At 46.6% G+C, this 16,034-nt stretch overlaps 1 protein-coding gene and 1 long non-coding RNA gene across 3 annotated transcripts in view; one reads left to right on the top strand and one right to left on the bottom strand.

The window, feature by feature from the left end:
• Positions 1-1,964: 1,964 nt before the first annotated feature.
• The window catches only part of RSU1 (Ras suppressor protein 1), a 231,618-nt gene continuing 217,548 nt past the window's right edge, over positions 1,965-16,034 (bottom strand). For both annotated transcript variants that reach the window (XM_012455961.2, XM_064368405.1), the window contains one exon: positions 1,965-2,595. In XM_012455961.2, coding sequence (XP_012311384.1) covers positions 2,493-2,595 — 103 coding nt within the window. In that variant the 3' untranslated portion in view covers positions 1,965-2,492. The remainder of the gene's footprint in view (positions 2,596-16,034) is intronic.
• LOC135271383 (uncharacterized) lies at positions 5,706-14,232 on the top strand. Its single transcript, XR_010339496.1, has 4 exons — positions 5,706-7,197; positions 9,348-9,462; positions 10,337-10,516; positions 14,073-14,232. It is a non-coding gene; the product is annotated as an uncharacterized LOC135271383 (long non-coding RNA).

Below are 16,034 nucleotides of genomic sequence, written 5' to 3'. Positions count from 1 at the left end.
GAACTCCTGAGCTCAGGCAATCCGCCCACCTCAGCCTCCCAAACTGCTAGGATAACAGGTGTGAGCCACTGCGCCCGGGTGTTGCTCAACAGTTTTTAATGTCATCTTAAAAGCTTCACGCAGATACAGCATAATTCACTGAACCCTTCTTCCACTGACAGGCATCAGGCTTTTCTGTTTTTCTGCGTATACAATGGTATAACGGTAATTCCTAAACATTGCAATTCGTGTGTATCTCTGATAATTTCTTTAGGATACATTTCTAGAAATTAAAATTCTAGGCCCAAGTACATTTTTAAGGTTTTGCTACCTATTGTCAAACTGCTACGACGTTTCTGGAGAGAAATGTATATTCCCAATAGCAATGTGTAAGAATGTTTATTTCATGTTAATCCTCTTGTGCTTCATGCTGCTGTAATATTTGCACATTTCTCATTGTTACACATGGCTTATTTTTGCTCTGATTTGTGTACTTTTTAAATATATTACCAGTGAGTCTTTGATGACTGCTTCATGTTTCTTGGAGGTATTTCATTCCCATGTGTATCTGGAGTTTTCATCTTTTGAAAAAAATGACTCCTAAGAGCCCTGCATATTGTTATATTTTTACTAATGCTTTCTTGCTGGTTTAATTTTAGGTTAAGTTTTTCCAATCCACAACAGCAGAGACCTTGTTCTCCCTCCTGCAATTTCACAAGTTAAAAAATCAACTAAAAAATTCAGGCAATCCTGGCACGGTGATTCATGCTTATAACCCTAGCACTATGGGAGGCCAAGGCAGGTGGATCACAAGACCAGCCTGGCCAACATAGTGAAGCCACATCTCAACTAAAAATATAAAAATTAGCTGGGTGTGGTGGCAGGCGCCTGTAATTCCAGCTACTTGGGAGACTGAGGCAGGAGAATTGCTTGAACCTGGGAAGTGGAGGTTGCACTGGGCCAATATTGTGCCACTGCGCTCCAACCTGGGCGACAGAGCTAGACTCTGTCTCAAAAAAAAAAAAAAAAAAAAAAAAATGAGGGAGAGGCAAACACAGCATCTAGAAAAACAATATCATCAACTCTATCCCAAAACAGGTGATGGCACCCGGGGAAGCCTCGTCCCACAGTTAAAAGTTCTATCAATCAGGAAGTTGTCCAGAGCTAAAAGTTCGGACTTTGCTCTGCGGCCTCCGATTATCAGACTTTGCTCTGCGGCCTCTGATTGAAATGCAAAGTCTGTTTCCTAATTAACTCAGAACTTTTTGTTTGATTGTGATTTTTGGCTTTTTAAACACCCCTGCAGAGCACACGTGAGAAGCTGAAAGGACACGGCAGAGAAAGGTGGACCCCTTCTCCCAGTCCATTTGAAAAGACGTTGCATCTTCACACACCTTTCTTCCGTGCAGGTCTTCTGGGGTTGGCAACCCTTTTGAGTGAGCACCAAACCTCAGCTTGCATTCATTCATTTTCATTTTCAGACATACCACTGTTGAGACGAAGGAAAGCTGTCTATCACAGATGTTAAACAATTGCCGGTGTAATGACTCTGCAACTGCGGTTTCCACCCTGGGTGTGGTGTGGTGTGTGCACATTTACACAACTTCTTTGGCATCAAAGTCACTTAGAAGGATGCTTTGATGTGAGCAGATTTTCTGCCGAGACAAAAAAACATAGTTGAGGGTTTTTTCTCTCCCTTTCACAGTTCTTGTCTACCAGCCCCTGGCAGAAATCACCATTTCTTAGGCTAAGGAATGCTACTTTCCAAAATCCTTTGGCAGAATCTCCTAGAGATTTGTTTTTCTGCTTCCTAATTTAGAAAGTCTTCAAAGAAAAAAATAAAAAAAACTTGACAAATTAATGTGAGAAGAAACGAACTGTGATATAATTTTGCATTTCTTTCATGAAAAGTTTGAGTTTATCATCTATAACCAACAAAATTGGACAAGATAATCTTGGGGAGAAAAGTAAATGAAAACATGTCGTACCCCATGATCGGACTGTTCTTTATTTTGGGTCAATAAGTAACATGTGATACAAACTCAAGATTTTATTAAAATACCATTTGTAAGTGAAATTAACATATTTCGGTGGTGAAGGAAGACTTTTAATAAAGCAAAATAATGAGTTACGTGAATCAACAGAAAGAGTGAAAAGTATTAACAGTGACATTTAAATGGTTACATGACTTTAATTGTTCGTTGGATAATAAGCAACCTTGTGATGTCTATTCAAGAAAAGCCTGTGCCCACTATGGAATTTGCAGTTGAATAAGAGCTTTGTTCTATGCTTTTGGTAATTTAAAAGAAACAAATGGAAATGGTTTAAAGACCTTATAACAATCTCCCACCTACCAGAAGAATCTAAAAGGTAAGGTGGGAAGCATTAGAAAGAGTGAAAAGAAATATAAAAAAGGCCAAACACGCATTGTGTTTATGTGAGAGACAGAGCAAGAGAGAATGAAGTGTTGGAGAGAGAAGGTGCTGGAAGGCCACCTGATGCCAAGCCCTTCCTTATCTGTTCTTGGCCGCCAGGGGTTTCCGGCTGATCTTTTTCGATTTGTCATTATTCTTCTTTGGTGGCTCTGGGTTGGCCTGCATGTGTCTGCCGTAGAGGCTGCAAAGACAGAGAAAGGAAACCATCAGATCTATTTTGCCAACACAAGATACACTTTCATTGGAAGAGCTTTCAGGAATAGAACAATCTCCAGAAATATTCAGTAAGCCAAAGAAAACCAAAAGATCAGTCGTGTGTTCTCTGGGTCATACGCTGTGTTGAATATAAAATTCTCTTACACACGTACGCCATGCTGTCCAACCATGGACCAGTCTCTTGGGATTTCACACTCACTGGGAGAACCGGTCAGGCCCAGCTCAGCTGTTCTGGACTAAAGTTAAAAAGTTTGTGAGTGTTTAAGTCGACAGTGGTAAAAATTGGGTTGAATCGGAACAGAGAGTGTCCATTTAGTGAAAAGTGAGCATCAGGCTTGGCCCGAAAGCCCAGGGACTGGGTGATGTGACAGAGAGCAATAGGTGTCCAAATCTGCACTGGCTGCTCACCCATGATGGATGGCATGGGGCTGGCTACCACACATCAATGCCACGTTAATAAGTACCGCTGATGAAATGCTGACAAAGTGCCCTGTAATTACGGTGGATGGCATTCACCGCACAGTGAAACTGGCTCCGTCGCTGAGAGGATTTAACTGAACAGCAGAAGGTAATTAATCGATAATTTATGAGTGATTCTGATTAAACCAAATTAAAAGCCACCCTAAAATAAACACAGCTCAACCTTAGCTCCTTTTATGGATATAACTGTACCTCCACGAGAGCCTGGTGGGTGTCTCAGGTCCTCTACAGCAAGGACATTACCGGGCTCCACAGCCTGTGGTTGACTTGAATCAAGTGAAGGAGGGTTGGCACAGAGCCTGACGTCTCTACCAGGTGGCCCCAGCTCCAACATCCACGCAAAGAATATGCATATTCTCTGGATGCTGGAATCTTGGGCAGTTTAGTATTTACTGGCATCTGGCTTTTTTTTTTTTTTTCTGAGATAGTGTCTCACTCTGTTACTCTGTTGCCCAGGCTGGAGTGCAGTGGTGTGATTTTGGCTCACTGCAACGTCCCCTTCCCTGGTTCAAGTGATTTTCCTGCCGCAGCCTCCTGAGTAACTGCGCTTAGAGGCGTGCGCCACCGTGCCCGGCTAATTTCATATTTTTAGTAGAGATATGATTTTGCCATGTTGGCCAGACTGGTCTTGAACTCTTGACCTCCAGTGATCCACCCACCTTGGCCTCCTAAAATGCTGGGATTACAGGTGTGAGCCACCGTGCCCAGCCGAAATATTTTTCATAGACATGGGGTCTTGCTTTGTTGCCCAGGCTGTTCTTAAACTCTTGGCCCCAAGCACCACTCCTGCCTTGGCCTCCCAAAGTGTTGGGATTACAGGGATGAGCCACCCTGCCTGGCCTGCAATAGTGGTATTCTGGATGACATTTGCAGTGTGACTGACAGGCAGAGGGGCAGGGCTGGCGCATGGAACCGCCCAATTGATTTTGTGACCCAGGAAAGCTGGACACTGGTTCTGAGGGGCATGCTGTGTTCTAACTTCGCCAGTCTTCCCAGTGTCTTAGCGGTGGTACAGGCAGGTTGCATGCACAGTCACTCCCCCAGAGTGGAGAATGCAGGGTTCAGAGCTGGCCAGAGACAGACCCACGAGCCAGGGCGGGCACATGCAGCCAGGTGCTGGGACCGCTCTAGGAAAAGGGGAGCCCATTCTTTTGCATCAAGAAGGTTCCGTATGTCCTAGACAGAAAACATGAGAGCCTGCAAATTGGCTTTCCACTTCTCTATAAATTAGTTTACAGGCTTTTTTGCTGGTGTAAGGGAGACAGCAGCCCTGTTCTGCCCAGCCTGGCTGTGCCTTCTCTGAAGCCACAGGAGAAATATCTCAAGATAATCTGCTCCATAAAAGCACGTTTTTCAACCTATAGGGGCTCCCCCAACCTCCACTTTTAAAAGGGTCAAGTTCCCCTGAAGATGAGGCCATGGGCACCTGGGGGTCCTGGGTCCCAGGCAAGAGACCACTGGTTTAGACAGGGAGGAACCTTCAGTGGGCCCAACCTCCCTCTGTTGCTGCCTCCAATTTCCAAAGATACCTGTGTCCGAGTCCTTGAAACCTGGGAGGATGTTACCTTACATGACAAAAGGGGCTCTGGATGTTTCGAAGTTAAGGATCACCCCGCGCCGGACGGAAAGCTCACCCCGCGCCGGACAGAAAGCTCAACCCGCATTACCGGGTGGACCCAACCTTTGTTCCTCCCTCTCAGCATCTCTCAGACAACAGAGGAAAGTGGACGCCTCCATTCTGTTCATCCTGCATACTCCGAAACATACATACTTCTCTAACAGCGTCTGCCCTTGTCCTGGGATGTCGATTTGCCTAGAGCCACTGGCGTAATGCTCAGGGGCTTAACACTGCAGAGAATACACCCTGGAGGGCTGAGGTCTCCAAGCTCCTCTCACCTGGCAGGAAGCAAGGGTCTGACTGTTCTGTGCCTTCACACAGGCACCCGTGGCCTCGGCAGCTTCAGCTACACTTACAGCTTCCTTACAGCCTCAGAGAACTTTCCTCTATTTTCTGACCTGTTTTTTGCACAGAGCAAAAACATATATATGCACAGTCTTATTCAGACAGTTTCCAACTTTAAGAATTCTTTTTTTTTTTTTTTTTCAGATGGAGTCTCACCGTGTCACCCAGGTTGGAATATGGTGGCACTATCTCAGTTCACTGCAGCGTCTGCCTCTCGAATAGCTGAAATTACAAGCATGCACCACCATGCCTGGCTAATTTTTGTATTTTTGGTAGAGATGGGGTGCCGCCATGTTGGCCAGGTTGGTCTCAAACTCCTGACCTCAAGTAATCCTCCCACCTTGGCTGCCCAATGTGCTGGGATTCCAGGCATGAGCCATGCACCCAGCCTCCAAACTTTAAGGATTCTAAAAGTCAACAGAAAGATGACTCCACAGTTCACGCACATGGAAACCTAGCAATACCTGAGTGCAAAGAAAGGGTCTCGGCAATGATAAGACGTCAGCAGAGGGAAAGTAGCAGTTGGAACTGAGAGGAATTGACAAGGTGCTGCTTTGTGTCATGTCTTGAATGAGGGAAGGGCCGAGGTGGGGGTTGGGGGTTCCCAGAAGGGGTGGATGTTCACCTGGGCTCTGAGCATGGGAATCCAGGCAAGCGATTTCAGAAGGGGTTGCAAAGGCCGCAGGGCTCTTCTCCTTTTTCAGAGAGAACCGGAATGTTTCTGTCTCTGCCTTTTTATATTCAGATCCCACTGAGTGTGTCTGAACATCCTGGGGCTGCAGAGCAAGTCACTACAAAGGGCCAGGTGGGAGCCAGTGGCCCTGAACTTGCTGTTCAAATCCTGCTTTTGACGTTTATTAGCTGTTGACTCTGGGCAAGTCATCAGCAATGTTCGCCTCCCTCTCCGTGCCTCAGTTTCTTTATCTGTAAGCTAGAGATGGCGTTTGTCTTCCTTGCAGGGTGGTTTGGTGAGCCCGCCACCAAGGCACACCTACTGGAAGCAGCGAGCGAAGGCTTGTTGAAAAATAGGGCAGACGGGGCGGTGGGGGGTGGTGGTGGCGGTTTACAGTCCAGAGTGATTAAATCCACATAATTATATGATTACTTCCTTCTTTAGGGCTGTTTCCCCTGCAAAATAACACAGTATTTTCTATCAACGCTAAATCCACAAACACCTCTGGAACAAAGGGTTTAATCCTCTTTGAAGAAAGCACCTGAGGCAGAGCTAAATGCATTGCCCCACTTCCTCAGTGAGTCATCGGCAGGGCTGGATGACGGTGCTGTCCGCAGCACGATGCTTTAACTCCTCCAGCTGTGTGGGCAGATGAGAGTTGGTGTTTTACTAAGCGGCCATAAGTGGCCATTTTCACGGGGACGTGGCTGTGGCAGTGCAGTCACAACAAGATGTAAAGTCTGGTGTTCCATTACTGGCTCTGCCAGTTTATGAGCCACAGGACCTCAAGTAAGTGTGGTGGACAGGATAATGCCCCCCCCAAAATAGCCACATCCAATGCCTGAAACCTGTGACTGTTAATTTACATGGCAGAAGGGACTCTGCAGCCGTGACTTAGTTAGGAACCTAGATGATCCCGTGGGCTCAGTGTCATCAAAAGAGTTCTTAAAGAGGCAGGAGGGGCCAGGTGCAGGGGTACACATTTGTAATCCCAGCACTTCAGGAGGCCAAGGCGGGAGGACTGCTTGAGGCTGGGAGTTCGTAACCAGCCTGGGCAACACAGGGATACCCTATTTCTACAGAAAGCAAAAAAAATTTAGGCAGGTGTGGTGGAGCACACTTGTAGTCCCAGCAACTTCGTTGGAAGGCTGTGCTGGGAGGATCAGTTGAGTCCGGGAGTTTGAGGCTGCAGTGAGCCATAATCACGCCACTGTACTCTAGCCTGGCAACAGGGCAAGACCCTGACAATGAAAAAGAAAACCAGGAAAGAGGGTCAGAGTGAAAGATTTGAAGACGTTACCCTGCACCGTCTGACAATGGAGGAAGAAGCTATGAACCGAGAAACACGGTGGTCTCTCTCAACCAGAAAGGTGGGGAAGCACATCCTTCCCGAGAATCTCCTGAAGGACGCAACCTACTGATTTCAGACTTCTGACCTTCAGAACTGTCAGGTAATACATGCGTTTGTTTTCAGCTACTGAGTTTTTGATAATCTGTTAGAGCATCAATAGAGAACTCACAAAGTAGGTGAACGTCTCTGGGCCTGATAGGGTGGCCTGTGAGGATTCTGCTTAATTTCAACAGGAAAAGTGAAAAGCTTCTGGGGTAACTGCTTACTAAAAAGATGGAAACATGAAAGAAGATTCAGATAGGCAAGGTGTGCCCCAAAGGAAAAATGGGTGCTGTTTCTACCAGAGGAAGTGAAAGCAGGTTTGCAACCTGTCTTCTTGCTACTACGAACTGGCTGGTCCCTGTTCCCCCGTCCTCTGAAGCTAGCCCTGGTGGCCTGTGTTTTGCATGTACCTGGGTTTAATTTTTTTAAATTATACTTTAAGTTCTGGGGTACAGGTGCAGAACGTGCAGGTTTGTTACATAGGTATACACGTGCCATGGTGGTTTGCTGCATCCATCACCCTGTCATCTGCATTAGGTATTTCTCCTAATGCTATCCCTCCCCTAGCCCCCCACTGCCCTATAGGCCTGGTGTGTGATGTTCCATTCCCTGTGTCTGTCTGTTCTCCTTGTTCAGCACCCACTTATGAGTGAGAACATGTGGTGTTTGGTTTTCTGTTCTTGTGTCAGTTTGCTGAGAATGATGGTTTTCAGCTTCATCCATGTCCCTGCAAAGGACATGAACTCATCCTTTTTTATGGCTGCATAGTATTCCATGGTATGTATGTGTCACATTTTCTTTACCTGGACTGAATTTATAGCAGTGACTTCGGGATGACAGAGAACAGTTAGTGACATTGAAAGACATCTTACTCTTTGCAGTTCCTACGAGGAGAAAGTGTGCCATACCACGCAAGGCACACAAAAATTTCTGTCCTTCTGACCTCTCATGACTTGCCCTTTCCGCCCCCACACGGCCTTGCTGAACACAGCTTCTCCACCTCCTGCACCTGGGAAACCCCAGCCATCCCTCAGACCCTGGCACCACAGTCCTGTCGCAGATAGCATGTGCCCTCAGGGCCACCGCAGCTCGCTGCTCATGCAGCACCTGTCTGGCTCCCGGCACTGGGCTTCCTGGACAACAGTCCCTGGGATTGACAATCACCTCTGCCTTCTGCACCATGCTCGGCCCCGAATGACATGTGCCCTTGCGAACCTCACTTACTTGTCTGATGTCTCCATCTGCAAAATGAAGATGAAGATTCCCAGCTACCATGGAGGGCTTCGGCGAAGATTCAATTAGGGGAATGCTCTTGTCCACTGGGGTCCATGGGGCACACGGTGGGCATTTCAGAATGACAGCTGCCACCTCTAGCCTCTCAGGAAGCTCCTCTGGTGCAGGCTACCAGGCCAGCTCCTTCCGCCTCTTGCAGGCTGCTACCACGCCCTTATGCAGCCTGGAATCTGCACTGCCAGACTGTGCCTTTGGTGCCAATCTTTTGGGGACAGCTTTGGTGGGCACTGCCACTTGGCTATGCCAGCTGCAGAGTGTATAAAGGGAGCCTGGCGCAAGGTCACCCACTGGGTTGCAGTGGCTGGTGGGCAAAATGCTCAGCCCAGGAAGTGTGGAAACCCTTGGTCATGGAGTCCTAGAAATCTCTCCCTGAGCCCCGGGCTTGGGGGAGGAGAACTGGGAGATAATTAAGAAGTGAGAAAAAACCAAGAGCACTCTGAAGTGACACGAGAGGATCAACTGCTCTTGAGAGTCTGATGGACATGCTTCTGTTGCCAAAGACGGTTTCAAAGATGTGATGCCTGCGATGTGCCCGGCGGTGGGAGATGTCACTAGGCTCTCCATCTCACTGTGAAGTCCAGAGGCCTACGTGGGAGTGGACCCTGCTCTGAGCAGCCACCCCAGGAACCCTTGCTGAAGCCCAGCTCTAGAAGGATCATTAGGAAACGATCCTGGAGACTGCGTGGGTCGGCAGGCTGGTGAGTTTGGCCACATGCCGTTAAAACAGGCTCCAGACAGGCTGCTTCAAGCTCCATGCAACTGACCACTACTGCCTATGGATAGCTGATATCACACAGTAAAAAATTCCAGTCCACTGTTCCCAGAAAAATTTTGCAACTTTTTTTTTTAATCAAGCAGTATGTATTATGCATGATTTTCTATTACTGACATGTGGAATTTTTTTTTTTGAGACAGGTCTTGCTCTCTCACCCAGGCTGGAATGCAGTGGCATGATCACAGCTCCTGCAGCATTGACCTCCAGGCTCAAGCGATCCTCCTGCCTCAGCCTCGCAAGTAGCTGGGACTACAGGTGCGGATCACCATGTCCAGCTTGTTAAAATCTTACTTAAAGATAGGGTCTCACTATATTGCTAGGCTGGTGTTTCAAACTCTGGGGCTCAAACAATCCTCTCATCTCAGCCTCCCAAAGTGCTGGGATCACAGGCGTAAGCCACTGTGCCTGGCTGATATGTGGATTTTATTTAATATGGGCATCTTCATTTTTGGAAAAATTACTGAGTCTTATGCCAGATCCAAGGGTCTCACATCCCTTTGCTGCAGCAGCAAGGAAGACCCCCTGAGGCATTTGTTCCTAAAATGGCCTCGGTTGGCGCTAGGATGTCATCCTGGTTCTTTTCTCTCCGGATACTTCTTTGGTCCTTGTATCTCTTGGTGTTCTCCTCCCTAGAAAGACCATCTAATTTTATAACTTTAATGATTGTCCAAGTCCCCATCCTCTTCAGCCCACTGGGACACTTTGGTTACCAAACCCCAAAAGGCAGGGAAGAGTCCCTCACCCCACCTTCCACCAGTCTGTCCCTCCACATCTCCAGAACTTCAGGAGAGAATGCTGAAGTCATTTTGACATTCTCAAGTTTTTTTTTTTTTTCTTTTTGTCACCATATTAATCAGGTCTGATAGAAGTTTCGTTTGCTCTACAGTGGAAGTTCTTATCCTAGGACCCCAGAAGCGTCTGAAACTCTAAAGTCGTACGTGTATATTTCAGCAGAAAGGGATTACAGCTTCCGTCAGCTCCTTGAAAGGCCCACAACTCATTAATTAGCTGTTTTATGGCACCTCGTTTATTTCCATCATCCATTTCTTTTTTCTCCTACTTTAATTAGGCCAAATCACATGGCCATTCAATTATTACCATGGTTCCCTTCTTGGTCTTCCTGATGCAGGTGAGTTCCCTTCCCAGTGGGTCCTACAGATGATGGCAGAACAACTCTCCCTTGTACATGCATGGAAAACAGCAACCACTGGCCCCTGGATTGCGTACCTAGCCTGGCACAGAGCAGCCACAGCGCATGCGGCTGGGGGACCTGACTCGCCCATCGTCGCCTCTCTCTGCGAACTAACAGGTGTGTGCAAGGTAAGGCTAGGCTTGAGGCAGGCAGGGCAGAGTGCAGGAAAGATGGAGTGAGTGTGAGTTCTGCCACCTATTAGCTCAATAGCCTCGGAGTCCTCTATCTTTCCAGAACGTCTGCCATCTGAACTGGAAAAGGGGAGTATTTGCCCATTATCTATCTGGCAGGTGCACTGGTAATCAGTTTTGGGTTCACTGAAGTATTCTGGAAAATGAAAAAGGGGCTAAATGAATCCAAGGCCTGAGATGAGCCTCTCCTGAGAGCCAGCATTCCTTTTGGCCTGTTTCAGTTGCTTGTCTGTGTTATTATGGCCAGAAATGCGTGCTTAGGTTCCCTCTGCAATTGAGATCTCATCCATCTGTATTTTGAGGCCTTGAGGACTTTCACAGCTTCCTCCTTCCCTTCTCCTTTCTGCCCTCACAAAGCCCTATGGATGTATCAGGATCTCATCACTAAGTCCTTGATGACACATAAAGTGACTCCTGACCTTGGCGTGTTATCTCAAAACATCAGCAGAGTGCAGGGATCATAGCACATTTCCAATGCAGCTAACGCGCATTCGTCATTCACTGTCTCAACAACCCAACGAGGAAGCTCCTATTATGATCGTTACTGATCAGATGAGGAAACTGAGGCTTAGCAGCTCGAGGCAGGTTAAGCCCAGGCAATGACTACAAAGTTCAGACTCTTAAAGCACTAAGTTATCTCATCATCTCCCACAGTCTATCATTTTCTGCAGGGCAGGGAGTACAGGCTTAACTTCTTTTGTAGTCTGTACACTCCAGGCACTGCTAGAAACACATTGTGGGCTGTGTAAATATTGTCTTTCAGAATGCCAGGTACATGAGAGGTGCAATATGCTGCTCTGAAGTCGTTTGCTCGTGTCATATGTATCCCTACTGTTGTTTTGGGTGTTTCCATGGAAAGTCCTCATACAGACCAAGAAAAGAACCAATTTGAAAATCTCAGGATACGGCCACTGAAAATAATGGAGACAAATAATTTTGCTTCTAATCTGTAATCTTCTGGTAGGATGCTAAATTTAAAATCTCCGCAAATAGATCTGTGGACAAAGTGTGAAGCTGAGATTATTAATAAGCACTTGCAATAGCTTTATTTATCCTATCTGGCAGCTATCAGGGGCTGGTGACAGAACCTGAGCACATAAATTGCTGAGCCCTAACCAAAAAAAAATTAAGTTACCCTAATTCCTGTGAGAAGTCTCATTAATTCAAAAGGAAACTATTTTTTTTGAGATCAAGCCTCCGAGAGATGGTTCCGTGCAATTTACGAACGGCAGCGTGTGTCTGTCACATTCCTCTCCATTATAACCTGCTTTCTGTTCCCAACACAGTGGAGAAAGAAAGTATAAACATGCATGTGCAAATGGTATCTATATAAACAGCCAAAAGGAATCTGTAGTTGGCTTAACACAGATAACAAGCTATATGAAAAATAGGCTATAAGATATCAGGCAGATTTCAAAACACCCATACATTCTAGACTCACGATCTGCCCCACTGGAGGGGAGAAATGAGGACTCTGGCAGAGCAAAACTACCAATATCATGCACAAAAGATGCTCATTAAACTTCATCATCCTGTCTACTCTAATGATGCTTTTACTTAATAAAAATTCCCGGAGCACTTGCAAGGATATTAGGCAAGGTCTTTGGTTATGTATCAGAGGTCCAAGCTGTCACCAGCAAGCATGCAGTTCAGGAGGTATGTTCCCTGGGGAAGGAGCTTTCACGGAATACATGCAGAGAAAAATCAATAACTGCAACTTGCTTCCTTGCTTAAGCATTTAAGAAAATAGGTAATCCTTTTAAATTAAACTGCAAAGTGCTAAATGTTGCAATTTCCAGAATAAACTTAGAGGCAAAAGGAAATGAGTTCAAGGGCACTGGTAAGTTTTCCAAACAAGCTCCTTCCCTGATAGACTTCATACCTGGAGTGGGTTTCTTTTATTTATAAAAAGAATTATTTCCTACTTGGCATCTGCAGAGATTAAAAAGAGACATCCCACTGTATATGTCTGTATGTGCTTGTCATATGACACACAAACCCATTCATAAATATTAGGAAGTTAGGAATTATTTTTATATGGGCATTTACCCGTTTAACAAATTACTCGTCAAAAACACTATTGTGAAAATCCACTAACTTGAATCCAGCTCTCAAAGCCTACACAGTAATTACCTAATGGACCTCTTTAAACGGCTAGCTGGATGATGATACGATACAGTTGCCAATTACCACTTTGATCCATATTAACATACCCCGCTTCAGATTTCATGCCCTGCCAATACAGACTTGGCTGGGGATGACTCTGGTTGCATCAAGAGTGAGGCACCACCCCGAAACTTGAATGTATGGGGAAATGAGATTTCCCCGTGTGTTCAGTGATAAAAATCAACACAGATTAGATCAAAGCAGAAACAGGCAAAGTCACCCAAAATAACACCAGTGTAATTCCCAGACCAGCAGTAGCAACAGAGCTGGAGAGAGAACCTGCCCATCAGAGTCAGTACTGAAAACAGGGGAAATGCAGGCAGTGCGGACCAGCAGCTGTGAGTTCTGTGGATGGCGGGCAGGACTGTGTGTCTCGAAGGAAGCACAGAAAACAAACATAGCACTGCCCCCCCGTGCATGCCAACCCACAGCTGCCTGGTCCAGCTTCTGGCCAGCTCCCTTCGCTGTCTTCTGCCACAACCCTCCACAACCCTGATCCCAGCCCCTTAGGGCCTTCTGTTTGCCATTGCTATTCACTCTGGCTGCAGTGCTCGTCTTGGGAGGCAGGTGCTACTACCATTCCCATTTGACAAGTGGGGAAACAAGAGGCACAGAGTTTAAATATGGTGATGTGAAGGCAGGAGTTCAGACCCCAGGGTCTGGCTATGCTTCCTGGTGTTACTGTCAACATGACTCAGTCTTAGGCCTATCAGGGTGTACCGTCACCCTGGGCATCATAACTGGTTCACATACAAGCATGGGGCCAAGGAGAGCCAATGAGAAAAACAGACCTTGCATGGAGCTCAAACCGTGGGGAAGAAAAGTCCTTCTTTTCTGTTTTACTTGAAGTAGCAATGACAATCCCAGATCTGAAGGGGCCCTGTCCTAGCACTGTGCCAGACAGCTTGCCTGGGAGAGAAACCAGTAGATAAAGCAGAAGTGAAGGACAGAGAGAGCTTGGGCCCAAGGACACTGTATGGGTCCCCATGCCTGAAGTCAGCTGTATTGCTGGATGATTTTTAGTATAAAATCAAATCATCCCCCTTCCTCTCGGGCCTTGTGTTCCTTGCAATCAAAGCAATGCTGAGTCCCAACCAACACAACATCACCCAGGTCTACTGCAGCTGTGAGTCCCCTAGCCAGGTCATCCTCGCCTTGTTCAGTGTCCCTGCGACACACTAGAAACGTTTGTTGATTGACTGAATGAAAGTGTGTATAGCTGCACTTATTAGGAATTATTACAAGTATCCAAATCCGTGGATCTCAAATGGATCCCCGAGACAGGGATTAGGCCTAAATCATTTTTGTTTCTCCAGTTCCTGGTGCCTCGTACACAACTGTCACCCCAAAAAAGATGGACTGACTGAACTTCTGAGCCAAGGATCATTTCCTGATATCCTCAATTCCACGCTCGTCAGGTGACTACCATCAGCTTCCCGCTTGGAGCTGTGTACTGAACAGCTGTGTGCGGTGCAGACCAAGGCAAGTGGTCCCGTCTTTGGGGGCAGTTATCCTCTGTTGTGAAATTCCGGTTCCTCCAACAGTTTCTTAGGTGTTTTCCTGCTTGAGGCAGGGTTTCATTTTTCTTTTCTTTTTGGGACAAGGTGTCACTCTGTTGGCCAGGCTGGAGTGCAGTGGTGCGATCACGGCTCACTGCAGCCTCCAACTCGGGCTCAAGTGATCCTTCTATCTCAGCCTCCTGAGTAGCTGGGACTATGAGCATGTGTCGCCACGCCTGGCTAATTTTTTTTTAATAGTAGAGAGGGGGGTCTCACTACGTTGCCCAGGCTGGTCTCAAACACCTGGCTTCAAGCAGTCCTCCTGCCTTAGCCTCCCAAAGAGTTGGGATTACAGGCATGCCTGGCCAGCTTGCAGGGCTTCTAATGCTGAAGGCTAAACCAGGTACTCAGTAAAGGTCCTGCAGCACTGTTTTGTGAGGCCTCTAGGGAGCCAGGCCATGTGTTCTGGTGTCTACAGTACTGTGACCAGCGGGTTCTAGTAAATTCCTTTAAGGTACAAAGGACTTTTAGAAAATGTTAGTTATTTATAAATGAGAATTCAGTTAAAATGAACATATATATTTTATTTTTTATTTTTATAGATGGGATTTTGCTGTGTTGCCTAGGTTAGTCTCAAATTTCTGGCCTCACGTGATCTCAGCCTCCTGAGTAGCTGGGATGACAGGTCCAAGTCACCAGGCCCGGCTAACATTAACATAAAACTAGTGCTTTCTTCCCTTGCCGTTGGAAAAAAATCAGAATGCATTTTTATCATCGCGGAAGGATTAGAGTCTGAATGGCCACACAAGGGTCATTCATGACCTCTGAAGTCATCAGCTGGTCACAGCCAGGGCAGGACTTCTGCAGCGTGCACACAGGAAGCTTCTCTGGCACTTTGTATATGTTAAGTCTCTAAGTCTTAAGCAGTATCAGGTGAAGGAAGCCACGTGGGGCACACATTGTCCTGTGGCTGTCGATGCAGGTGGCATTACAAACACAGATCTGGTGTCCCATCACAAGGAATGCCAGCATCTAGAGAGAAGCCTTTGCTTTGTCTCGTTTTTGCGATAAAGACAAAGGGTAAAAGCATCCGTAGTGGTATTAGTATCACTACTGATATTCCTCCTCCTCTCCCTATTTGTGGCTATTTTGGCCGTCTGCTTTTGGCACTGTCCCTCTCTCTGTTTCTCTCCACCCTGGTGACTTGATGATTTCACCACAGCAGGCGACATGAGTCCATGTGATATCATTTGCATCTGTGTTCCCATTGTGGTCCCCAGTGTTGGAGGTGGTTGGATCATAGGGGTGGTTTCTCATGAATGGTTCAGCACTATCCCCTTGGTGCTGGTCTCCTGATAGTGAGTTCTCGCGAGATTTGGTTGTTGAAAAGCACGTAGCATTGACTCCCTTGCGCAGTTTGATTTTGGCTCTGCCATGTGGTATGCCTGCCCCCTTCGCCTTCCACCATGATTCTAAGTTTCCTGAGGTCTTCCCAGAAGCAGAAGCCGCCATGCTTCCTGTACCTCCTGCAGAACCATAAGCCAGTTAAACCTCTTTTGTATATAAATTACCCAGTCTCAGGTATGTCTTTATAGCCGTGTGAAAATGGAGTAATACACCATGTCAGTAGAAAGCAGGACATCACATTCAATCAACATTCAGGCCCATAGGTTGCAGAGTGCAGGGCAAAGAACACTGAATTGGAATACAGAAGCCTTTGGAATTAATCCACTACCAGGGTGATGTGTATTTCCCTCAACAGAAAATGAGGTGTCTGGA

This window comes from Aotus nancymaae, unplaced genomic scaffold, assembly GCF_030222135.1.
Source record: "Aotus nancymaae isolate 86718 unplaced genomic scaffold, 86718_ANA_hifiasm-v0.15.2.pri h1tg000077l, whole genome shotgun sequence".
Taxonomy (NCBI): Eukaryota; Metazoa; Chordata; class Mammalia; order Primates; family Aotidae; genus Aotus; species Aotus nancymaae.
Note: the sequence above shows the minus strand (reverse complement) of the source record. Positions and strands in the feature narration are given on the sequence as shown.